The sequence below is a fragment of the Nycticebus coucang genome, chromosome 4 (assembly GCF_027406575.1).
Source record: "Nycticebus coucang isolate mNycCou1 chromosome 4, mNycCou1.pri, whole genome shotgun sequence".
Lineage (NCBI taxonomy): Eukaryota > Metazoa > Chordata > Mammalia > Primates > Lorisidae > Nycticebus > Nycticebus coucang.
Genome location: NC_069783.1, coordinates 72775535 through 72801841, shown reverse-complemented (window position 1 = coordinate 72801841; position 26307 = coordinate 72775535). Strand labels below are relative to the sequence as shown.

Genomic DNA, 26307 nt, shown 5'->3' with positions numbered 1-26307 from the left:
GCCATAAAGTGAGACTCTGTCTCTACAAAAAAAAAAAAAAAGCTAAAGAAAAGAAAGCCTTGTTTACAAAAATCAAGTAGATGTGATCAACTTGAGTTTTTGGTTAATTTGCAGGGATGTTTTTGGTTTTACAGGGTTGTTTTTAAGCCTCTGTTGCCCCAGGCTAGAAAGTAGATGTATCAGCTTGGCTCACAGCAACCTCAAAACTCCTCTTCAAGAGATCCTCTTACCTTGAGATCCTCCTGCCTTGGCCTCCCTGAGTAGCTAGCCCACCACAACGCCCCATTACTTTTTCCATTTTCTAATGATTCTATTTTTAGTAGAGATGGGTCTCACTCCTGCTGAGTCTGGCCTTAAACTCCTGAGCTCAAGTAAACTACTCCCACCTCAGTTTCTCAAGAGTCCTAGGATTACTGGCGTGAGCCACTGTGCCCAGCCTGTAAGTTCAATCAGGATCATTATTGTCAAATTGTACTCATTTTTCCTAAGATATAATTTCTTTTTTCATTCAGGGACGGTTCCCCCCCCCCCCAATCTCTGGCTCTTAACCTTTGTTGAGTTTGTTTTACACACTTTGCCGGGAACACCAATGAAGAATGTCCCTTACGTTCCTCCCAAATGCATGAATCCATATGTAAGATCCCTATTGTCTCCACCGATTATGATCATTTCTATGTTTTTTTCCTATTTCATAGTGATCTGTCAAGCCTGTCCTCCTCTACTTCCTCATCAATTTGCTTTTCTTGTAACTCTGATTCTGCTTTTTGCAGCTTCCAATGCACTTTTAAGAGCTTTGTAATGGCAGTTTTAGTCTGTAACTCTTCTGAATTTAATCCATAACTCTTTGTGACTTCCTTATAACTTCAACACCTCATCTTTCATTTCTGATTTCACAGTGAACATTTTCTTCAACTTTCCTGAAGGTATAAATAAATCAGCTGTTTAAAAAATTCTTGTATTTTCATAGTAAATGTTACATTAATCCCGCTTCTTCTCCCCCAGAATTTAAACAGGCACCACATTGGATTTTTGTTAGTTAATCTTTTGATAGGGAAGTTTAACTCTAGTTTCTTCGACTTGGCACAACTGACATTTTGGACCAGGTAATTCTGTGGGCGCTGTTCTGTGTGTTATAGAAGGCTGAAGCAGCATGTCTGGCTTCTGGATGCCAGTAGCATCACACCTATTACGACAACCAAAAATATCCTCCGACATTGCCAAATGTCCCCCAGGAGGAAAAGGACAAAATAGCCTTGAGTTGAAAGCCACTTGTCTAGAATCATTTATTCAAAAACAGAGTACAGTACTCTTTACTCCTATTTACCTAGACACTATTCAAATTCTTCCCCTAAAAATTATGTTAACTGGATGCTGCAGGGGTTTCAATTATTAGTTTGAAAGTTCAGTAGTCTGTGAGGGGATGGGAGGAATTGGCCTGATTGTGGACACTTGCAACTGGGAAATTACATCTCCAAGCACTCTGCTGGAGCCAAATTTGTTATGTGCAGAGGGCTGGGTTGTGCTCTGTTCTGATCAGGACAGACAGCAGAATTTTTGGTTCATTCCCTCAAAGAGGAGCAAGCTGGTTACTCTGATAAGACATCCAGTTAAAATAAAGCCTCATAGTGGGCAGGATTTTTGTTTGGTGGTTCAGCAAATATTTTTTCTCTCCACAGTGGCCTTTGTTTAGTACTGTGGGTCCTCAGCTGCAAAGCTGGCTCCTAGGGTATGGTTTCCCATCTCTCCAGCCAACTGTCCCCTCAGCCCACACCTATGCCCATGAAAAGGGAAAAGAAAGCGACCTGTTTCCACTCCCCACTTTCAGACAGCATGGCTTCAAGTTGGTCTCCAGTCTCTCTCTCTCCAAGTTGTGGGGCTCCTCTGGGCTTCCACTACTGTTTTTCTCAAGATTGGGAGTTACATACCCTAGTATCATCCTTTATTTTAATAACTTGATCTTAAACTGGCAGGCAGCCCTTGGAATTCATACTTTAAGATTGGGACTGTTCCCAAATTTCAGTTGATGAAACTTTCTCTTCTATTTTTGTGTCTTTTGGTTCTTTCACCACGTTTCAGGAAAGTTGTATTTTGCTACACTGCTAAGTCACCACTTTTCCTTTTAGTCCCCACGGTAGTATCTCTTCCTACTTCATAAAGGTACAGTGGCATAGCAGGGCAATGGCTCAACTCTTAAAGAAAACCCTGTTTTACGTTTCACCTTATCAGTGAGAGTAGTAGTAAAGTCCCCCCCTCCTCCCAAAAAAATACATAGTAGAAAGCTCTGGGGCAGAGCTCAAGAGAACAAAATTCAATTTTTGAGAAAATGCAAGTTATATGGCTCTAGGTGGTTTTCTTAACCCTGTGCACTTAATTTTATACTCATTAAAATAGAAAAATATGCCCTGTTCTACTTTTGCACTATTCTGGTGAGAGATAATGAAATGTATCCTTTCTGTTATCACACAAGAAACTACTCATTACTACCTAACAAAAAGAGGGAGCTTGGGCGGCGCCTGTGGCTCAGTGAGTAGGGCGCCAGCCCCATATGCCGAGGGTGGTGGGTTCAAACCCAGCCCCGGCCAAACTGCAACCAAAAAATAGCCGGGCGTTGTGGCGGGCGCCTGTAGTCCCAGCTGCTCGGGAGGCTGAGGCAAGAGAATCGCGTAAGCCCAAGAGTTAAGAGGTTGCTGTGAGCCGTGTGACGCCACGGCACTCTACCCGAGGGCGGTGCAGTGAGACTCTGTCTCTACAAAAAAAAAAAAAAAAAAAAAAAAAGAGGGAGCTCGCCCTGTTGCCCCAGGTGGACTGCAATGGTGCAATGGCATCATCATAGCTTGGCTGCAACCTTCAATGCCTGGGCTCTAGCAGGAATGCTTAATTACTAAATGAACATGAACCCCCCACACACACACTTTCCCAGTGAGGAAGCTTACAGCCAGGAATACTGTGTAGGAACACAACTGAGGCACCTGTTCTTTCTTAACACTGGTACAGAGAAATGGCCGTAAGTGGTGCACAATACATACGACTGTCAAATCATACAGTGTTTCTATTTGCTCTTCCCAAATAATCCCATGTAGTGCATCGGTGTTAGTACAGCTCCTCTTGTTTACACTGCTACCTGCAACGGGGTAATTTATAAAGTAAAGGTATTTCTTTCTTTCTTTTCTACAGTTATGGAGACTGAGAAATCCAGGAGCATATCTGGGACTTCTTGGTGGGGACTCTCTACAGAATCTCAAGGCTATGCAGGGCATGGGAGAGGGCTCAGCATGTTAGACTAGGACTCTTTTCCTCTTCTTATAAAGCCACCAGCCCCACTCCCTTGATAACGCATTAATCCATTCATTGGGTAGAGCCACTGTCACCCAATCACTTCTTAAAGGTCCCACACCTCTCAATACTGCTACACTAGGAATTAAATGTCCATCTAAGTTTCAGAAGGCACAAACATTCAAACGATAGCACTCCTGATGTAATTTTAGTGGACTTAAAGCTGAGTAGAGTAAGACTATGTAGCTAATTAGATTCCACTTCAGTTATCAGTTAATAACTGACAGCTAGCAAGATGCCGAACAGTCACAAATCCCCAGCAGTGGGCAGTAGACTAAGCCCTACCGTGGATCAGGTGTGTTAGATGATTTTTTTTTTTTTTTTTTTTTTTTTTTGAGGCAGAGCCTCAAGCTGTCACCCTGGGTAGAGTGCTGTGCCATCACAGCTCACAGCAACCTCCCACTCCTGGGCTTAAGCAATTCTCTTGCCTCAGCCTCCGAAGTAGCTGAGACTATAGGCTCCCACCACAGTGCCCGGCTATTTTTTTGTTGTAGTTGTCATTGTTGTTTGGCAGACCTGGACTGGGTTTGAACCTGCCAGTCCTGGTATACGTGTGGCTGGCACCCAAGCCGCTGAGCTACAGGCACTGAGCCAGCATCCTCAATTTCATTTTTTTTTTTTTTTTTTTTTGGGGGGATTTTGGCCGGGGCTAGGTTTGAACCCGCCACCTCTGGCATATGGGACCAGCGCCCTACTCCTTGAGCCACAGGCGCCGCCCAAGCATCCTCAATTTCTTTCACACCTTCTTCATAGGTTCCTGGTTGAAGTTCTTGCCCCTAAGTGTTGGTATGCTACCCAGGATTTCAGGGGTGTCTAACTTTTTTTATTTCTGTTGCACACTGGAAGATTAAGAGCTGTCTGAGCCACACATTAAATACAAAAAACGCTAAGAAAATCTGATGAGAAAAAAAAAGTTTTAAAAAGTGCTGTGTACAGGCCGGGTACAGTGGCTCATGCCTGTAATCCTAGTACTCTGGGAGGCCAAGGCAAATGGGTTGCCTTAGCTCACAGGTTCAAGACCAACCTGAGCCAGAGCGAGACCTCATCTCTAAAAATAGCTGGGCACTGTGGCAGGCACTTGTAGTCCCAGCTACTTGGGAGGCTGAGGCAAGAGAATCGCTTAAGCCCAAGAGTTTGAGGTTGCTGCGAGTGGTGATGCCACAGCACTCTACCAACAAAATCAGACTCCATCTCCAGGAAAAAAAAAAGTGCTGTGCATACTTTTCACAATATTCAACACCACAGATAAGCAAAACAGACCTCAAATAATCTGCATGCGACCTGTGGGCTATAGGTTTGTGCCTGAGCTGGTGAAATGATGACTGAAAATCTCAACTACCATCAGTTTGCCAAAGAACCTCCATTTCACAGATCGACAGACAGCAGATCCCACAGATGTCTCAAACACTGTATGTCCAGACTTGTTCCTCTCCTGTTACCTCTCATCCTGATGGATGGCAGCACCAACCCTCCAGTCGCCCAACCAGGAAGTCCAGAGTTGCCTGTGAATGCTCCTCCAGACTCCCACATCTGACTGGGCACTGAAGCAGGTGGTTCTCTTTTTCATTCTTTTTCTTATCCACCCTCCTCTCTTCCTTCCTACGCAAGGTCACTATCTTAGTGTAGGCACCCATTTTTCTTGCCTGAACTACACCTGAGCCTGCAAACTGGTTTCTCTGGCTTTGGTATCATCCCTTCTTCCCCCGAAACTCTCCTCTCCAGCCACTCCCAATCTTTCATCTTAACACACCAGTCACACCAGAATTACCAGAATTCCCCTCCAGTCTCTCAGCTTCACATCTTCACATGGTTTCTCATGTCCTTTTCAACTGAATAATCTTTATGTCTGTTTGAATGGCACTCACTCTCCCTATTAATCTATTAAACTTCTATTTATCCTTTAAACTCAACCAGATGTCTCCTCCTCCATAAAGTTCTGATATCTTCCTATTTGGGGTCAGACTCCTCACCTTTATATACCAATACTCTGATACTCCATTGTCTCCAAAAATATTTGAAAGATAAGAAGGTCCTCTTCATCTCAAACTGAATGTAAGGTGAAGTGCGATTTCTCATAAAAATAGAAACTTCAGGAAATAGACTTTACGTAATTATAAACAGAGATAACTTTGTGTTCCCCCCATTCAGGACTGTGGTCCCTACAATTACCTGGTAGACACTGCTATCAGCCACATTCGCTGGCACCCAGACTTCCACTGTGCTGTAGGCAAAGAAGATATTTTCTTTGTGGCCACTTCTTAGGACAAGATAATCAACTGGTTAAAAACGCAGCATTTTCCATGAAGGCACCCCTCATCTCCTGCTTTTGCTGTGATTTAGTCTCTCCAGCTTCCTGGTGGCTACTCCCCAGAGACATCAGGATAACACTTAAAAAATAACCCAGACAGCTTCCTCATCTACAAAATGATGACTGGATCTCAAAGGATGCTTTTCCCACTAAAAAGTCATTTGAATTCTTTCTCTGTCCTAAACTGGCTCCTCTTGGGAATTTCCCCATTACTGAAAATAGACAAAACACACAAGGGCCCTAGCAAAGAGCCTCTGCAGCTCACTGTCGTGTCTCTGATGACAGTGTTACAGGAGAGCTAGGTGGATCTCCAAAGTGTGCTTCAAAATATACCAAGCATATTCACGCTCACACATCCCCTGCAGTAATACAGAAAGTCAATTTGCATTAAAGTTTCTCAAAACTTTAAATATCATGCTATTATACCTTTTACAGAAAGGCATTCCCTCTCATATCGTCTATATTTAACTTCCTTGAAGTTTCAAGGGGTGCTTTTAATTCCAGTATTTTAAGATTCTGAGAACAAATCCGAACGAATCCATTCCATCTCTTCAGAAATTCATAATTTTAACATAAAGGTAAAACAATGCTCTTGGTGTTTGGGTTTTGGTTAACTGGAGATGCCTACATTAGCCAAAATTGCTTATTTGGCAAAAATTACCAAATAACTTGAATAGCCTTTTTTTTTCTATAACAATGTTTTAGTGCGGTGGCTCAGACCTGTAATTCTAGCACTCTGGGAGGCCGAGGCTGGTGGATTGCCCAAGCTCACGAGTTTGACACCAGCCTGATCAAGGAGACCTCATTTCTAAAAATAGCAGGGCATTGTGGTGGTTGCCTATACTCTCAGCTACCAGGGAGGCTGAGACAAGTGAACCGCTTGAACCCATGAGTTTGAGGTTGCTGTGAGTTATGATGCCATGGCACTCTACCCAGGGCAACAAAGTAAGACTCCGTTCCCCACCCCCAAAAAGAATGTTTTGTGTTTTTACAAAGTTATGCCCATAGTTTATTATCAATTGAGTCTCCAAATTTTACTGTCACTTCTGTTGAAAATTCTTTATGTACTAATCTGCAAGCTGTACCTTTCTTGCCATCACTGGTAAGGAATGAGGATTGTCCCATCTAATAATCCCACAGTGGCAGCGCCTGTAGCCCAGTGGGTAGGGCGCCAACCACATACACCTAGGCTGGTGGGTTCAAACCCAGCCCGGGCCAGCTAAACAACAATAACAACTGAAACAAACAAAACAATAATCCCACAGTGAGCACCTTTATTTCCAAGCCTTGTTCTGAGGCCAGATTCAGAGATTCAAATTCTATTTATGCTAGCTGAGGAAGGACCTGTCCAGACAATTCTGGAAAATGGGATGGCTTTTCTTAACACGAACCTCAGGGCCTTCAGAACCTGTTTCAGAGCAAATCTCTTCTTTTTGACTCTTCATCTACTACCCTTGTTTTAGTAGGACTTGTCCCCCAACTAACCCATTTCAATCACAGTAGGGCAAGCTGGTTAAGAGTCCAGCTGCCTAGATCCAAATCTCACTCTCACCATTGGTATGGCCTTGGTAAACTAATCTTTTGTTTCCTCATCATTGAAATGCAGCCACTGATAGTGCTCACCTTGTGTAGCTGTTAAGAGGATTAAATGAGGTGGTGACTATAAAGTACTTGGCACAAAGCCCTGAACAGAACAAGTGTTTCATAAATGCTATTATTACTGTTCTCAACACCTTCCTAACTAGTCTCCTTCCACAAGGTTATCTATCACCCTCTGTCATCCCTCTTTTATGCTACTTCAAAAGTAGCTCTTGATTATAAAATATATATTTCACTGTATAAAACTCAGAAAACATATGAGGGAAAAGTCACCCATAGTTTGACTAAAGAGACAATTGCTGTTGATATATTTCCTTCTAGTCTTCTTTAAGTTTTTAAACCTGAGATGGCCATTTACGTACTATTTGTTTCTGCAGCTTTCACCTAAGCATTTTTCTATAATTTAACATCTAACAACACAAGGTAGGTTTGGTTCCAACTCTTGAAATTAGATGCAAATATTTTATTTGGAGACAGGGTCTCACTCTGTTACCTGGGCTAGAATGTGGTAGTGTGATCAGAGCGTACTGCAGCTTCAAATTCCTGGCTTCAAACAACCCTGCCTTCCAAGTAGCTGGGACTACAGACTGTACCACCACGCCCAGTTTTTGTTTTTGTTTTTTTTGTACAGACAGCATCTCACTACGTTGCCCGTTGCCCAGGTTGGTCTTGAACTATTGGCTTCAAGTGATTCTCCCACCTTGGCCTCCCAAAGGGTTTAAGGTTTATAGGTGTGAGCCACCACACCTGCCCTAAGTATTTTCTTTAGATTAATTACAAATAAAATACAAACTGGAGCAATGGATGATTAGCAGCAATGGGATCTCCTGCTTCCCTCATCTCCTGCCTGCTGTCCACTATCCTTGCCCTCCCAGTCTGCTGACTCTGTCATTTCTGTTTCTCTGATGCTTAGTCTACTGCCTGCACTTTTGCTCACTGGCTTCAAGCTGAGATATATCCTCTTCTCGGGTCCAAGGAATGCAGGAGAACACTGTAGCTTCACGCCCACCCTGCAGCACGAGCCCTCTGTCCTGCAAGCTTGTTCCTTGCTTCTATGCTTATGCACTCCTTGGAGCAGCTGCCTTCCTGCCTCTACCCATCTGTGTTTGCTACAGTTCTCAAAATGCAGCTCTGAGCAAGGGTTTCCTAAATAAAACATTACCCCCCACAACAATAATCTAATTGGGGTTACTGGAGGGCATGCTTACAATTTAGCCACTCCCACATGGCAGCACAGGCTTCAGAGGTGGAGGCAGTCAGCAGACACTTGTTGCAAGGGCAATTGTTTCCTTATCTGTCTGTCTCCTTACTTAATCCACAAAGTCCTTCAGGGATGAACCTCTTCTCTTAATTGTTATCCTTATCAGTATATAAGCAGGACTAGGTAATCAGTAAATGACTAAAGGAACAGCCAACATTTTTGTCCTTTACAAAGTATATATTTTTACTTCTTTTTTTTCCTTGCCTTACTGGACTTGACAGGCATGATAAGCACTAACGCTCTGAAGTCCTATGTGCCCAACATGTTTCCAAGTGCTTTACAGATAGTAACTAATCCTCACAACAGCCCTGGTGAGGTAGGTACCCCGCCCTTTTGAGACAGAATTTCACTCCGTTGCTCAGGCTAGAGGGCCATGGCATCAGCCTCGCTCACAGGAACCTCAAACTCATGGGCTCAAGTGATCCTCCTGCCTCAGCCTCCCCGAGTATTTGGGGCTACAGACACAAACCACAACATCTGGCTACTTTTTTTCCTATTTTTAGTAGAGATAGGATCTTGCTCTTGCTTAGGCTGGTCTGGAACTCCCAATCTCAAATAATCCTCCTGCCTCAGGCTCCCAGAGTGCTGGGATTACAGGCTTGTGCCACTGTGCCCAGCCTAGAAGAAGGTACTATTACTATTTGCATCTCATGCATGAGGAAACAGAGACACTGACAGGTTATGAAAAGGACCTAAGTGCTCCCAGTTAGTGATAGTTGGAATTCAAATAGAAACTAGTTTGATCAAACATAATATCCATAACTAAATTAAACAATTAAAATAAGGATCAATTATAACTTAAGCACTATTGGTAAGGCTATTTCCTACCCTGGAGAAGGAAAACACCTAACAAGGTGATATAATAGGCATGGGACAGGCACACATAACAGACAAAAAGGCAAAAGCAGGGGGCCCAATTCTTACAATCAGAACAAGCTTCCCCATATCTACTGGGAAATTAGGAGCCTCAAGGGCATGCCATTACCAGCCATGTCTAAGAATGAACAGGGTTACTGGGGCCATACTTTCAGAGCACATTTGTTAGTGTCAGAAAGACCCTCCATACCTATCACCTCCAGACAGAAGTGCAGGGGCAATTTTTCCTTATTCCCCAAGTGACTCCTTGTCATCCAGCCCTCTGCTTTGTACCTCAGGAGTCTGGGGTGGCTGGAGTGGACAGAATAGTCCAGCTCCTCCCCACCGACTAGGGTGCAACATCTCAACAAATCACACAATTTATGCGATATTTACATATTTTAACAATTTTAAAGACGACCTTTTCCTCAATCCACTTGTGTACTATAAAAATCACAAGAATCCAATATGTTAATCGCCAGCAATGTGCTTTTCTGTCAACATCTGAAATGCACCTATCTTTTACAGAATGCCCCATAACAGCAGGGCAAGGGAGCTGAGCATGGGCCGGGATCTTACCATCACATCAGCAACCTCCTCCAAGGCATGGCACTTAACAGGGCCCAGGGCATGCTCTCACTCTCATCCCAGAAGGTAAGGTTTAGACACTGACTTGGCTCCTCAGCATGCCTATCATTGCTTCCACCACGACTTGCCGCTAACTGTGTCAAAACCTGTCATTCTGACCCCAATCCAGTTTCTCAGCTGCTTCAAACTCAGCTCACCCAAAGGCGACTCCCCAGCCCTCTTCCAAGTCTGTGTTCTAAGGGGACCCCACCCGCCACCAAAGCAGAAATGTCCCATCCTCTCCTCCTCAGGCCCTCCCCCAAGAGACCTTCCAGCTCTCTCTCTGCCACCCATGCTTCCAGGCCAGGCCCTTATTTCCTGCCTGGCTCACCACAACACCTTTCTTACCGGTCCCACATCAATCTATCCTCTAGCACAGGCAGAAGTCTTTTAAAAGCACAAGATGAGAGGGCATCATTTGCTTTAAAACCCATAAGAGTTCACTATCACACCAGTGGGGTCAAATCAAACTCTTGATCTTGGCTCCCTGGGCCGTATGGTCCCTGCCTACACCCCCACCCCCCAATGACAAGCCACCTTTTGTTCATTCCCAAACATCCCCTTTTGCTCTTGCCAGACCAAGACCTGTCCAAATAAGTTCCACCCTCCCCCAGCCACAAAGCTTTTGCCTGAGCTACTCCCTCTTCCTAGAATGTGTCCTTTCTACCTGACGGTCCTGCAGGGCTCAGCATAAGTACCAGCTCCTATGGGAAGTCCTCCATGATGCCTTCAACTAGATCTGTATGACAAAGCACCTGTGCTCACCTCCATTAACGTGGCATACACTGCACAGCATCACATCATTTCCGTGTCTTTTCCACTAGCCTGTAAGCTCATTTCTGTGTTCCCCAGGACCCAGTGTGTTACCTGGCACACAGTACATAATGGCCAAATGAAAGAGCCTAGAAATCTAAGCCCACCAGGCCACAGCCCTTTGCCTTCCCTGACACCCAGGCGGACTTACCGACGCAATCGCAGGTGGGGAACTCAGCCTGGGCTCTCTTGGCAGGTGTGTCCAGCAGATTCTTGGTGGGTGTATCCAGGTACTTAAGAGGTGACTCCAAAAAGCCAGTGAGGGTGGGTGTGAGTGGATTCTCAGCCTTGGTGGGTGTAGCCTCCTGGCCCCCCTCCTCTGAGTGGAAGCAGGTAGTTGAGAGCACAGTCACAGCCCCTGAAGACTCAATCTTGATTTGCTTGGGGGAGCGGGTAGCAAAAGGGCTCTCTTCGGCTGAGAGGCATGTTGGCTGGTTCTCAGGGTCCTGAATGGGTACAGAAGGGGGGCCGGGAAGCCCAAAGCTATCCCCAAATTCAGCCTCAAACTGCCGGATGAGCTCTTCCAGCTTATCATCAGCAGGGGGGAGAGGATCAGTGGAGCCTGGCTGCAGGGTTGCCATGGGGCTGGGGGACCTCATTTCCTGAGTAGGGGGCAGCAGGCTGTCCCTGGAGGGACTAGGTGCAAATAGCGCAAGAGAAGGTTCTGGGGTTAGGGGGACAGCAGAGCCCTGTGAGGCAGGCAGCAGGGTAGGTTGGGGAGCCTGCACGCCCTCAGAGGCTGTGGGCCTTATCCCTTCCAGGATGATTTGCCGGAGAGGCAGGAAGAGGGGCTGTGCTTCCCGCAGCCTGGACTTCTTTATCTGAATAGACTTTCGGACACTGGGCTTCATCCCAGGAGCACCTTTCTCTGCTCCCACAGGCCCCCCAGCTGGTGCCAGGGGCTTCTTCTTCTTCTCCTTGGGTGGTCTATCTGGAGGCCGTGGGGCAGTTGAGCTTGGTGGGGCCCACCATCCAGGAGCAGGAGGCTCTGAGGCAGAGGGGAAGGAGGCATCACGGGCCTGCTCTAGGAAGAGATTGCGCTTATGGTGGAGGTGCTGCTGCAAAGCCGTCTGGGCCTTCTGGTGGGTGTCTGGCTCCAAGGCCTCCCTCTGGAGAGCAGGGGCTGGGGCTGGGGCTGGGGCTGGGGCTGGGGCAGAAGAGGGTACCTCAACCTTGATCTTGGGTTTGGTAGGCAGGGCCTGGGGTTGCTTGAATACTGACTGGATGTAATCACTGGCATTGCCCAATAACTGCTCTAGTTCAGCCATGGGGTCTGGGCTTGGGCGGGGTGTGGGCCAGGAGTTTCGGGGAGTTGCTGGTGGGGTATCAGTGCCCCAGGCTTCAGGAAACTCAGTCCTAGGTGTTGCAGGAGGAAAGGCAGGGTTATCAGGAGCAAAAGATGGGTGCTCTTCAGGGGGAGCCACAGGCCATGAGGGTGCTGGGAGGTAAGACTGGGGAGACCTAAAAGGTGTGGGAGGGGACAAGGCCTCAGGAAGGGGACAAGAAGCCTGGGGGGTGGAATGAGATGGCTGGGGGAGGGCAGAAGAGAGCTGTGTGAGGGCCTCGATGGCAATGGCTGTCTGCAGGCTGATGTTTTTCTCCTTGGCGATGCTCAGGGCACTCTGGGACAAAGGCAGGCCCTCCGGGGGAGGCATCTGGGGGACCTCAGAGCTGGGGAGTGACTTCGTAGTTGGTGCTGGGAGGCCAGCCTCACCAGAAGGCAGAGGCCCTGGGAGTTGGGGCCGTTCCTCCCCTCCTTCCATGACCACAGACTTGATCTTCCCCTCCAGCCACTCGAGGTAGTCAGGGCATTCTGGGCCATCACAGTTGCAGTTGGGTGGTTTCATGCCATGCCGTGCAAGGACCAGGGCTGTCTGTAGTGTGTCAAGGTCTTCGGTGCCAGCAGAGCAGCCCTCAGTCCCTGGCCGGGGTCCCCCGCTGTTGTTCCCAGCCTCACGACTCATCTCACGGTTGAAGGTTTCATAGAGCCGGGTGCTAAGAGCCCCATAAGAGGACACAGCTTCGGCCACAGCCGAAAAGGCCACCAGATCATGGGCATCTTCCAGGCGAGCAGTGTGAGCTGGGCCTGGGGCAGCCTCCCAGTCAGGCTTCTGGTCTACCCGCCAAGGACCCCCAGCCCCCAGCAGACTGGGTCCAGCGGGCTCTCTAGCACCATTGACCGGCGCCCTTGAGGCGCTTAGCTGCTGGGAGTCCCCATGGTACACTGGCCCTGAGTCCATCTGACCTGGAACAGGTCCATCAACTGGGCTGAGCTCTGAGCCTGTCTAAAGAGAGAGAGAAGGGGGGGGAGGGAAAGGAAAAAAATGAACCACACTATTTGAAAAGCATTTCCCTACTTCACACCACTCAGATACACACCTAGACCTGGCTTTTCTCATTAGTCCTCTCTCTGGCACTTCATGAACCTCAACTCATCTTCCCACATCTCCACTACCTAAGCAAGCCTCACCAGCAGAAATGGAAAGAAGATCCATACGATCCCCTTAAAGAGAAGATCTTCGTGGGCAGTGCCTATGGCTCAGTAAGTAGAGTGCCAGCCACATATACCAAGGGTGGCGGGCTCGAACCTGGCCCCAGCCAAACTGCACCAACCAAAAAAAAAGAGAGAGAGAGAAGATCTTCGTGTGGAATTCTCAGTGTTGCTCAGACCATTTTAGAGCTTGAGATCACACTGATGAGGCTCTCCTGATACCAAGGACACACAATAAGGTCCTTAACTCAAAATGACCAAAGTCACACTAGTTTTTTGTCAGGAGGGAAAGAAAGCTAACCAAGCTTGCATGAGATTATGTACTGTACGTGTGAAGTGTGTGTGTAGGGTAGGTAAAGAACAGCATTGGTTAACAAATGCGGCCTGGAGCAGGGGTCACCCACAGCTTCCTGGTGGAAAGAACCCCCAGTTCTTTCCTTTCCCTGTTATTACTGTCCTCAGTTAGGCCAGACTGAGCTCAGAAAGCTCATTCCTGTGCAACCCCAGACCACTGGTGAGGAAGACACCAATGACCGGACACAATGTGCATTAAGTCCCACCCTGAGCCAGTCCTGCCAAAGACAACTGAGTTACTACTCAAAGAAAAATCAGGATTCTCCCAAGCCCGAGAGCCACCATCAATCTGGTGTCCGCAAGAGGGGAAGGAGTGGAGGGGAAGAAGACAAGGAGGGCCCAGCCCAGCAAGGTAAAAGCTAATACAAAGATGCGAAATTGAGTTTGCACGTTCATCCCTCAAGAAAGGAACGTTCTGAGATCAGCCTGAGCAATGACAAGACCCCATCTCTACAAAAAAAAAAAATAGAAAAATTATCCAAGCATGGTGGTGCATGTCTGTAGTCCAAGTTACTTGGGAAGTGAGTAAGGAGAACTGTTGGAGTCCAGGAGTTTGAGGTTGCAGCTAGCTATGATGATGCCACTACACTCTAGTCTGGGCACTAGAGACCCCATTTCAGAGAAAAGCTCTTCCTTACTGTAGAATGCCAAGGGGTGGGGGGACAGAAGGAAAGACTGAGATAGTCATCAAGGTAAAAGCTTGATGAGGTACTGGATACATGCAAGTTCTCAAAGCATCTCCTAGAAAATCACTTGATTACAATAGTAACTTTATAGCAGAGAAAAGTGATGGACACTCTTAACCAAGTGACCAAAGTTATCACCACTGCTAGTACTGGGACAAACCAACATCATGTGCCTCTTGATACGAGGCACTGGGGACTTGATACTACTACACGCAGAACTCTTGCCAAAGTGTATAACCTGAATCTAATCACAAGGAAACATGAGATAAACCCAAATTGAAGGGCAGTCTAGAACATACTTGAATTGTTCTCTTCAAAAATTTCAAAGTCAAGAAACACAATTTCTTTCAGCTTACACAAGCCCCCAAACAGAACAACTAAATGTTAGTTCATGAACTAGGTCTTAGATTGGGAGAAAATAGCAATAAAATACATTAGTGGGAGAAAATATGAAATTTGAATACGGATGTGCATAAGATAATATTCTGATTTGGATCATAAGAGGGTGTCTTTGCTCTTAAGACATACACACTGATATATATATACATATATCTCTTTTAGAGAGAGAAGTCTCATTTTATCGTCCTGGGTAGAGTGCCTCGGCATCACAGCTCACAGCAACCTCCAGCTCCTGGGCTTAGGTGATTCCCTTGCCTCAGCCTCTCGCCACAACATTGGCTATTTTCTGCTTCAGTTTGGCTGCGGCTGGGTTCGAACCCACCACCTTTGGTATATGTGGCCAGCACCCTACCCACTGAGCACAGGTGCCACCCAGTACCTCCTTGTTTTTATTTTGATCTTTTCTGGGGTTAGCCACATGTGGTAGGATATTCTCTCCTGATGCTGGGCTGCAGAAGCCAGCCCCTGCCCCCAGGCAGCTTCGCCATAACAAAGGTAAACCACTGATACGGTGCACTGCGCTGACAGTATTTCTTTGACTATTGTGCTATGTTTTGAAATGCCCATTTTCAACATATGATATTTGTAATTTATAACGGCTTTCTTGGGATGCAACCTCATCAAACTGAGGAACATTTGTATTTCCAAGTTTTAAAATTCTGTCAAAATTAAAAGCTAAAAAAGAAATTAGTGCTTTAGATAGAACATAAAATGTTTTAAGCAGATAGCTACAGTGATGCTAGTCCCAAGACTTGATCAGACATGGTCATCACAGGCTCCAAAGTGGCGCTGGAAACTGGGATATGGGTCAGCCCTGCAGGCCCCCACCTGCAATCCCTGCCTTCTTCTTCACTGCCCCCATTCTAGTCACAAAGAATCTTCACACTTTTCTAACAGATCATGTTCTCCGATGTCACTGACCTTTGTACATGCAGTCCTCACTGCCTGGAATGCCCTTCCCAGCCCCTTAAGAGGGCCGCTCTGGCTTATCCTTTAAGCATCAGGTCATCACCTCCTCCCCTACCTTTTTGTATTTTTTTTGAGACAGAGGCTGAAGCTGTTGCCCTGGGTAGATTGCTGTGGCATCATAGCTCACACAACCTCCAATTCCTAGGCTCAAGCGATTCTCCTGCCTCCACCTACCAAGTAGCTGGGACTACAGGCGCCCCTCACAACGCCCAGCAACCATCATTGTTGTTTGGCGGACCTGGGCTGGATTCGAACCCGCCAGCTCTGGTGTATGTGGCTGGAGCCTTAGTAGGTTGAACCACAGGAGCCAAGCCACTCCTCCCTACCTGGATGGCAGAATTACCTGTGGCTCCTTCCCCAGTTTCCATGGCATCCCTATTAGCACTTATCACATGCCACTCCTTTATCTGTTCAAGCAGATGCCTCCCCAACCAGATGGGAGCTCTTGCAGGGCACAGTTCAAATATGAATGGCCTCCGTGCCTCCTGCCCATAGCTGGTGCACAGTAATACACTCTCAGATGAATGAAAGGCCTCCCACCCCCCACTGGCCATGGATTATACCATCCTTTCCTTGACCTTGGTGGAAGACTATCTACCTTTCAGAAGTCTAGGAATGTGGCTGATCATTCAACATTCCCTGCCTTCTTTCTTAGAAAAGTAATATTGCTAACAAAGGCTACAGAATCTGAAATAGTCAAATTTTACTTGCTTATGTATAAAAGACAGAAGGATCACGCATAGCAAAGAAGAAACGAGAGAGAAGCATGGATTTATAAAAACAGTGTCAGGAAGACTAATGCTACATGAGCTGAGGCTTCCCCAAAATGGTCAAGACAACTAAAGGGGATTTTTAAAGTTATTTTTGGTGTGTGAATAAGAACAAGGAAGGGATAGGCTGGCTCTTGTGTCTCTGAATTCCCTGGGAAGGAAAATGCTTTGGGGGCCAAAAAGAGAAGAAAAGGAAAAGTAGACACAGATAGGAGGTATGTGAAGTGAACACTGGTGGGAGGATTTTAAGAAACTCTAAATTGGGTGGCGCCTGTGGCTCAGTTGAGTAGGGCACTGGCCCCATATGCCGAGGGTGGCGGGTTCAAACCCAGCCCCAGCCAAACTGCAACAAAAAAATAGCCGGGTGTTGTGGCGGGTGCTCAGGAGGCTGAGGCAAGAGAATCGCGTAAGCCCAAGAGTTAGAGGTTGCTGTGAGCCGTGTGACGCCATGGCACTCTACTCGAGGGCGGTACAGTGAGACTCTGTCTCTATAAAAAGAAAGAAAGAAACTCTAAATTGCAGTTTCCCACTGCTATGTTTCTCAACAGCTTTCAGTGATCCTGGAGAAAACTTGCAATGGGAAAAGGTGCCAACAGGAAAGAGAAGGGCAATTGTCTTTCCTAATCTTGAGTCCACTGAATTTGAGGACAGCCCCAGGTACAAGTCCTGAACGGGTAACTAAAGGAACCACAGGAGTCAGGTTCCACAAAAGGCCATCAACCTATCAGCATCCAACCAATCTCACTGTTTTGTGTCATGTGGTCACTGGACCAGTCTGTGGGGAGATACTATGGCTGACAGGTCACAAAGCCAAGGGCTTTGGGCCAAATCTGCCACAGATCTGTTTTAGTTGGCCTATGTGGTATTCTTGTTTTTGTATGTTTTGCCAACTTTCAAAAATTGAATTCCTACATGAAACCCAGATTTTCTTGAAGGTGCACACTTCTGCCTGCCAAATTTGTAACTTGAGCCGTGGCTGCCACAAAATACAGCTGCTCCAGTTCATCCTCAACTTCACCACTCCACACTGTTGAAACCAAGGCCAGTGTCAGGGATTACTTATTAATTGCCTGAATTAATTATCACTTCATTCACTTGTGTTACCTGCCAAGCCCCTGTAGGCTTTTGAGTTTGCAACTTGGGCTGTAGATGTTCAGGTTTCACAGGTCTGCTGTGACCCCTTTGAGGCCAGTGACAGTGAAGTACAGGCTAGAAGGGCTGGTTCAATACCGCTGATTAACTATGCTTAAAGGGTACAAGTGGTATCAATGGCGGAAGGGTCCGCAGTGGTCTGCCACAGAACTGTCCTGTTCAACACATTTATCACTTTACACTGTGATCCATTATGTACTTATCTATGACAAACTTTGCAAAATAATGCTTATCCTTACTAGTTGTATTAACATATCTTTCTTCCCCCCCGCCCCCACTTTTTATTTTTTGCAGTTTTTGGTCGGAGCCGGGTTTAAACCCGCTACCTCCAGCTGGTGTCCTACTCCTTGAGCCACAGGCGCCACTCTCCCTTTCTTTTTAATACAGATTATAACCTTCTAAGTTGATCCCGTAGTCCACTGACAGGTCCTGACCCATGGTGTGATACACGCAGCTGTGACCTGACCTGAACAGGCCCTGGAGCACAGTCAGAATCTGCCCCAGACAGTCCGAACTTGGACACAGGCTACACCTGTGGAGGCACATAGGAAATATAGGACAGTTCAAAACTGTAAAAGGGAAAAGGTCCCTTTTGGTTTTAAAGAAGATAAAACTCAAGAAGGTCTTCATTTGAAGGGAAAAGAATTAGACTTGTTTTGAGTGGCTTTATGGGATGGAATTAGAAAATGAGTAACGCCTTAGAGAGAACTCAGGTTCCATTTAGCAAAGAGTTTTCTTAATACTTAAAGATACTAAAAAATGCACCCAACCCAGTTCCCCAAACAATAAGAGCCAATAAGTTCTTATTAATTGGGATGCTAAAAAAGCCAAGACATTATTTGGCAATTTTTGGCAAGGAGGCAGGACAAAGTTGGAGAAGGCTGGAGGCCAGTTTAGGCCCTTTCAAAGTCACCACTCAGACATGCCCCAACTCTATAACTTGTTTTCCTATGATTTTCATTCCCCTCTAGGTACCAGCAAACACCACTGTGATGATGCTCTCACAGTCTGCTTCTGTCTGGACTTCTCAACTGTCCTCCACCTAGCTCCAACCCCTGGACACTACCACAAAAGCCCACTGAGAGTCACTTGTCTAAAACAGAACTGAACTCTCCCTCCCCACTTGCAATAGCTTCTTTCCCAACTTGTCTGTTTTTGCACTTACTAACCTTCCCAGCTCAACATTACCCAAGTTCTTCCAATATGCCCAGTCACCAGATCCTGACAATTCTAAATGTGAACTATTTCCCTATTCTATCGCCTCCCTTTCCATTCCTGCCCTCCCAATCAGGGACCTTCTGTGTTATGTACCCTTTTAAATTATCCCACCCAGGGCGGCACCTGTGGCTCAGTGAGTAGGGCACCGGCCCCATATACTGAGGGTGACAGATTCAAACCCAGCCTTGGCCAAACTGCAACAACAAAAAAAATAGCTGGGCATTGTAATGGGCGCCTGTAGTCCCAGCTACTCGGGAGGCTGAGGCAAGAGAATCACTTAAGCCCCGGAGTTGGAGGTTGCTGTGAGCAGTGTGATGCCTTGGCACTCTACCAAGGGCAATAAAGTGAGACTCTGTCTCTACAAAAAAAAAAAACCCACCCAACAATGACTCCTTTAAGCAACTCTATGCCCAAAGCTCCTCCCCATACACACACTCTTTTCTCCACCCTACAGTCTCTATTGTTGAGCATACCTTAGGCTCCCTTGAGACTCCCAGCTACCAACTTCATAACTCTTCCTCACAGCCACCTTGGCTTCAGCTCTCCCATTTTAAGCAGGCCATCTGTATGCATCAAAGGTTTACACTGTGTTTTCCGGAGATCACCACTCTAATCCCTCCACATCACATACTCTTCTTATGGTGCAGCATAGTACTTCTCCCACGGGGAGGTGGGTTCCACATTCCCTTCCCTTTGATCCTGATGGGCTTGTGACAATGGTGGAAATGACACTTACAAAGGCAAAACAGCTTCGGCCTGGTTCTCTTTTGGAGCCCAGCCACTATGCTGTGAGGAAGCCCAGGGAACTTTAGGAGTGGCTGAGCTGAGGTCCCAGCTAATAGCTCTCATTGATGGCCAAATATGTGGGTGAAGGAGTCCTTTGAGGATCCTATCCAGACATCAGTTACCTCTAGCTTTTAAATTTTCTCAGCTGAGACTGTAAACATGATGGAACAGAGACAAGCTACCCATACTGCATCATTTCTGATGTCCTGATTCACAGAATCCATGAGCATAATTGATTTTTTTTTTTTTTTTGAGACAGAGTTTCACTTTGTTGCCCTTGGTAGAGTGCTATGGCATCATAGCTCACAGCAACCTCAAACTCCTGGGCTCAAGTGATTCTCTTGCCTCAGTCTCCCAAGTAGGTGGGACTACAGATGCCTGTCACAACACCTGGCCTTTTTTTTCTTTCTTTTTTTTTTTTTTTTTTTTGAGACAGGGTCTTGCTCTGGGGCTCAGGCTGGTCTCGAACCCATGAGCTTAGGCAATCCACCTGCCTCAGCCTCCCACAGTGCTAGGATTACAGGTGTTAGCCACCCACGCCCAGCCATAATAAATGATTTTTAAATGCCTCTAAGTTTGGGAGTAGTTTGTTACATAACGATAGACCAGCCTGTATATTTTAACAAAGTATATACTGCTACCTGGGCAGGTGGTCATAGGAGTATCCAGAAAGGATTCATCACAAAGAACCTTTCGGAACGGGGCTGGAAAGATGGGCAATATTTTGGAAGATGGAGAAGAAGGAATTCTAGATGAAAGGAATGGCATGTGCAAAGGCCTGGCAGGCCTGGGAACTGGTAAAGTGAGTATATCTTGATCATAAAAGGAAGAGACAGGTGTGTGGATTACAGCCTAAATACTATTGTTTGTTAAGAACAGATTTACATTTGAGGAAGGGTATTCAGGTATCCCTGCTGAGGATGGAATGCAAGGTTCAAGGCTGGTGACCCAAAGTCCAGTTAGGAGACTAATGTAACTGCCCAGCGCAGTGACAATAGTGCCTGAACTAAGGCACCGGCAGACAAAAAGGGTTGAAATGTGGTTACAAAAATAAACGATTAAATGTGAGAGGTGGGACAAGGAGCAGCGTCCTTCTGAAAAGTCCTCTTTGACCAGTCTCACCTACCACAGGGCCCACCAGGGTCTATCATCACCCTGCACAGCCACATTCTATGAGGGATCTTTTCTTCAGAGTGTATGGCCAACTACACTACAAGCTCCTAGGGGACAAGGCTTCCATCACACCTTTAGAACCTGGTATAGTGCCCAAGATATGTTCAAAAAGATCTGCTGCCTCTTCTTCCAAAGGGAGCTGGCTGGTACAAGATTCGTCACCCCTATACTTTGAAAGGATGACCCACAGAAAATCTAGGCAAACTTGGTAATCTCTCTGCTATTATGATGCCCATCCATGCATGGCAGAGGTCTGCCTTTGACACAAAGGACTCGGGAACCTGGCAATGGGTCTCAGAACAGCCCACCATCACCCCCATCACCCTCCACAGAGAGCCCCCCCCCAAAAGATTCAGGGGCTGCCCTTTCCTACCCAACCCTGATCAGGTCTCTTTCTTGCCTCTCACAGAATCACTGAGAGGACTCTAAACTAGAGCCAGTCTTCCTCCAAGTTTGGAATATACTTTTACCATCTTGCGGCAGCTAGGATTTGATACGGAAATACTGAGGAGCTGGCAAACATTACTCAGGCAGAGAACAGTCCTTCCTAGATCCAAGTAGAGATCTAACCCTTTACCCTATTCCATGAAGAATTGACACATGCATATGTAGCAACACCACCCCTAGTCACAAGTCTCACCTGCAGAAGGCTCCAGGTCTTCCTCCAGGGGTCCAGGAACCTCTGTTGGAATGTGACCCAGGGTCACATTCCCTACCTGGTCAGGTCTCCCAACATCCCACCTGCCTGCTCCTCTACAGGCAAGTCCCTTCTCAGGTTCCCAAGTCCCCACAGCTAATCCCCCAGACATCTACAGGTACAAAACAGTAGCCTGCCCTTCTCACCCAAGAGGCTGGAAAAGCACAGAATTCCATCCCCAAAACCTCATTTGGTCAACAACACAGGGAAAGGTACAAAAAGGACACTAAGTTTGCCAGATCTTTCTTGACTCTCAACACACCAAAACCAGATCAACAATTCCCTATTAAAAGGGATAAAGCAGGAGAGAAGATAAAGAATTTTATCTTGAAAGAACAAAGTCCTCATTTGACCAGCCCTTCCTATGGACTCTAAGCAAGGCGAAGTCAGAAGAGGAACAGAATCCAGAGGGCTGTTCTGCTGACCGTCAGCAATTTGCACCATGTTAGAAGAAACATGTCCAAGAAGGTACTTTCAGCCAGAATGTACGAGTCTGTACGTAGCCAACCTGCACAGAGGCCAACAGCCCATCCTCTACAGTGGAGTCTCTGCTCCAAGAGAGAATTCTCACTCATCTCCAAGAGAATATAGTGGCTGCTCTCCACCCAGCTGGCCAATAAATCCCAACCACACACGTCACAGCTCAGCTCCTCTATCAACAGCAGCTGCTCCAGAGGTTGAATTTTCCAGCCTTACTCTTTCCCTCTGTCCTAGAGTTCAGTACCCACCTCCACACAAGGCCAATTCCTTCTTCCCCTCTACTGGATAGTCCTACTCCTTAATAGCAAAAGGGTTGTATTTATGGCAAATTTCTGTCTAGAATTCATCAATTATTCATCTCTTAAGAAGATTCTCCCCTCTTGAGATTGATGAAACCAATCCATGATTGTAGAGACTTTTAGGGGAACCCTTGCAGAGGATGGGCATATCTGCCTGTCTTTGCAGGAATAAGTGTGTACATGTGTACATCAGCTAGCCCAGTCCTGTGTCTGTACTCTCACCATCCAAACGCTCCCTCCCCCTCTGCAGAGAGCAAATCAAGGATGGTTACATTTAACTTCTTGAGACCATCATATGTCAGCCAAATTCTTGGATAAGGTGGGGAGTAGCTAGCCATTCATGTGATTATTATGGACATACTAGTAAAACATTTTAAATCTAAATTTTTTTCCTACTACAAAAACGGGCAAATTCAGATGTTTCAGTGGCCAGAGTGATACGTAACAAAAACGGGCCTCATTCTCAGAGGTCTTCGTATCTGGCAGAAGTACAAGACGTTGAGAAAGAAAGGAAAAGAGGAGGAGGAACCAGGAAAAGTCTCTATATAGCTCTAATGGAAGATCCTTACGACACGCTGCGTACCAGTCCAGTCACTGCATTCATTTCTGTTATTAATCAACACAAACTCCTACTACAGATGAGGACACTAAACACAGAGGTAACATTCCCAAGATCACACAATCCATAAGAGCATGGCCATTCGGAACTACTAAATACTCTTAATTTCACTTCAGGAAATATAAAAATAAGGCTCGGTGTCCACAGCACAGTGGTTACGGCGTCAGCCACATACCCGAGGCTGGCAGGTTCTAACGCAGCCTGGGCCAGCTAAACAACAATGACAACTACAACAAAAAGAATAGCCAGGGGCTCAGTGCCTGTAGCTCAAGTGGCTAAGGCGCCAGCCACATACACCTGAGCTGGCGGGTTTGAATCCAGCCTGGATCCGCCAAACAACAATGACGGCTGCAACCAAAAAATAGCCAGGCTAGTTATAGCAGATGCCTGTAGTCCCAGCTACTTGGGAGGCGGAGGCAGGAGAATAGCTTGAGCCCAGGAGTTGGAGGTTGCTGTGAGCTGTGATGCCACCGCACTCTACCCAGGGTTACAGCTTGAGGCTCTGTCTCCAAAAAAAAAAAAAAAATAGCCAGGCATTGTGGCAGGTGCCTGTAGTCCCAGCTCCTTGGGAGGCTGAGGCAAGAGAACTGCTTAAGCCCAAGAGGTGGAGGTTGCTGTGAGCTGTGACACCACAGCACTCTACCGAGGGCAACATAATGAGATTCTGTCTCAAAAAAGAGAAAAAGAAAAACTGAGGCAAAAGGATCACTTGAGCTGCTGTTAGATATGCGACTCTGGCCCATGCAGGATGGCCCCCCTCCCACACTGGCGGGCTGAAGCACAGCTGCAGGCGCTCTGCAGTCTCCCCCTCCGGCCTCTTGATCTGTGGCCAAGGAGCAGGATCCAACTCTCCTGACGGAAGCCCCTGCCTCAAGCAGCCGGTGGCAGCCCGGCCAGAGGCCAGCAGGGAGGAAATCAAGCCCGACCACATCTGAGGCCTGGCAAAAAAGTAGCAGCAGCTGCTCTGAAACAGCCAGCACACAAGAACCAGGTCAGGACGCGGAGGCGGCGCCTCAGCCAGACCCAGTAAGAGCCCCAATTCCCCCAACACACACACACAATCCTCCAGCAGCCACTGGGGCCATTGCCCAAGCCCTGCTGTGCAGGTTCCTGGGCCAAGAAAGCCCCTGTTAGTTCCCAGGGAGGTAGGGTACTCTACAGCTCCGCCCTCGGGTGCCTACTTCTTACCACCTACCTCCCACTCTGCGAGTCTAAAAGGAAATGAGGAAGCAAAGATTGCTAACACCACAGTCCCCTTACAGAAAGTCAGTACTTGGCTGATGGCCCCATGCACTTTCACTAAAGGGGCCCCAAATCCCTCAAAACCCACTGACAGTTCAGGTGTGTCAAAGGGACCAGGGCTGGAGGAGGAGGAGGAAGAAGACAGCAGCTAACAGTGTGCATGCTGTGTAAACTCTAAGTAAGTACTTTTATGTTTGCTGGTCTGTTTTAAGATGGGGAAAATAAATACTATTTGAAGTAAGGGAAACAGTGTTCAAAATATTGTCTACTTTAACAATTCCAATTCCATTAACAGTACACCCATATGCACACACACGAAATGCCAAGGGGAAATATGCAGAAATGAGGTCTCACTCTGTTGTTCCACTAGAGTATAATAAATTTATTTACTTATTGAGAAAAAGGGTCTCACTCTGTTGCCCAGGTTAGAGTCCAGTGGTATTATCATAGCTCACTTCAACCTCAAACTCCTGGGCTCAAGTGATCCTACTGCCTCAGCCTCCCAAGTAGCATAGACTACAGGCATCTACCACTCCTAGCTAATTTTTCTACTTTTAGTAGAGACAGCTCTGGCTTTTGCTCAGGCTGATCTTAAACTCCCCGCTTCAAGCAATCCTCCCAAAGTGCTAGGATCAAGGCGTGAGCTACCACTACCCTGCCCCACCACTTTTATGTTTAAATACAGCCTTCTGGCTGATTTGGTGGCTCATTCTCATTTTAAGATATCCCAGCATTCTGAGAGGCTGAGGTGGGTGGATTGCTTGAGCTCAGGAGTATGAGACCAGCCTGAGCAAGAATGAGACCCCCCCCCCCACCAACTCTACTAAAAATAGAAAAACTAGCCAGGCCTTATCGGGCGGCTATAGTCCCAGCCACTCGGGAGGCTGAGGCACAGAGGATCACCTGAGCCCAGAAGTTTGAGGTTGCTATGAGCTGTGATCACATCAAGGCACTTTACCTAAGTCAACAGCACGAGATTCTTTCCCAAACAAAAAATGTAACCTTCTAACAATTCTACATCCATCTTAGTGGGTGAGCAAATGAGGCACATCTGCCCTACGGCTCAAAATTGGTGAGTGGCAGCCTCTAATCCAATCCCAGAGTCAACACTGAATGCCCACGGCCTCCCTGGCTGCAGTACTCACATGGTTCTTTTGGAGAGTGAGATCCCACCTGTGCTCAATAATTATGCATGGATTTTAGCCTCTCACTAGAATCTCACTCATGAGAGTTTGTCCCAACTTTTTCCTTTCTCAGCGACTCAAGAAGATTTAATTTTTTCACCAAAAAATAATAATAATCTTTAAGTAACCATCAAAAAACCTAAAGGAAAATTTCTGGCAGAGGGGCATCTACTTAGCCATAAGACCAATTTCACACAGTAAACTAGGAACTGGCTGGGCAAGTTTGAGACCAGCCTGAGCAAGACGGAGACCCCCAACTCTACTAAACAGAGTTGGAGGAGGAACTGCCATTTAGGGAAGCCTGCTGCTATCCAGAAAGCAGTAAGTTAGGGAGCACAAAGAAATTCTCTTTATTTGGCTCGGCACCTGTAGCTCAGCAGCTAGGGCGCCAGTCACATACACGGGAGCTGGTGGATTCAAATCCAGCCTGGGCCTATCAAACAACAATGACGACTACAACCAAAAAATAGCTGAGTGTTGTGGCAGGCACCTGTAGTCCCAGCTACTTGGGAAGCTGAGGTAAGAGAATCACTTAAGCCTAAGAGTTGGAGGTTGCTGTGAGCTGTGATTTCACAGCACTCTACCAAGGGCGACACAGTGAGACTGTCTCCAAAAAAAAAAAAAAAATCTCTTTATCCTAAACCTCAATTCCTGAATTAAAAAAAAAAAAATCACACAGCATAAAGCCTCATTATCCACCAGTCACTGTTGGTTTGTTGAGCCCAACTAACTGAAAGATTTCAGTCTGGCACTAGTTCATCTGAAAGCCCAGTCTGCAATGCTGGAAAAAAAAGAACAGGAACCTCAGCCCCACGTACATCCCCGAGGGTCTCCATCCCTCTAGCCTCTCTGTTGTAGACCATCTACTCTCCTGCCCACCCTCACACCTCCCCCTCCCTAGGTTTTTGTGACCCTGCTGGATCCTGGCCTTCCTCCATTCTCCTTTTCCTCCTCTGTGCCCTCAACAGAACTGTTTTCATCACTCCTCCACT

At 46.7% G+C, this 26307-nt stretch overlaps 1 protein-coding gene across 6 annotated transcripts in view; it reads right to left on the bottom strand.

Annotated features, from left to right (window-relative positions):
- Positions 1–26307, bottom strand: part of TET3 (tet methylcytosine dioxygenase 3) — a 125365-nt gene that overhangs the window by 52673 nt on the left and 46385 nt on the right. For all 6 annotated transcript variants that reach the window (XM_053587013.1, XM_053587014.1, XM_053587015.1 and 3 more), the window contains one exon: positions 10948–13081. In XM_053587013.1, the coding sequence (XP_053442988.1) occupies positions 10948–13081 (2134 nt within the window). The remainder of the gene's footprint in view (positions 1–10947; positions 13082–26307) is intronic.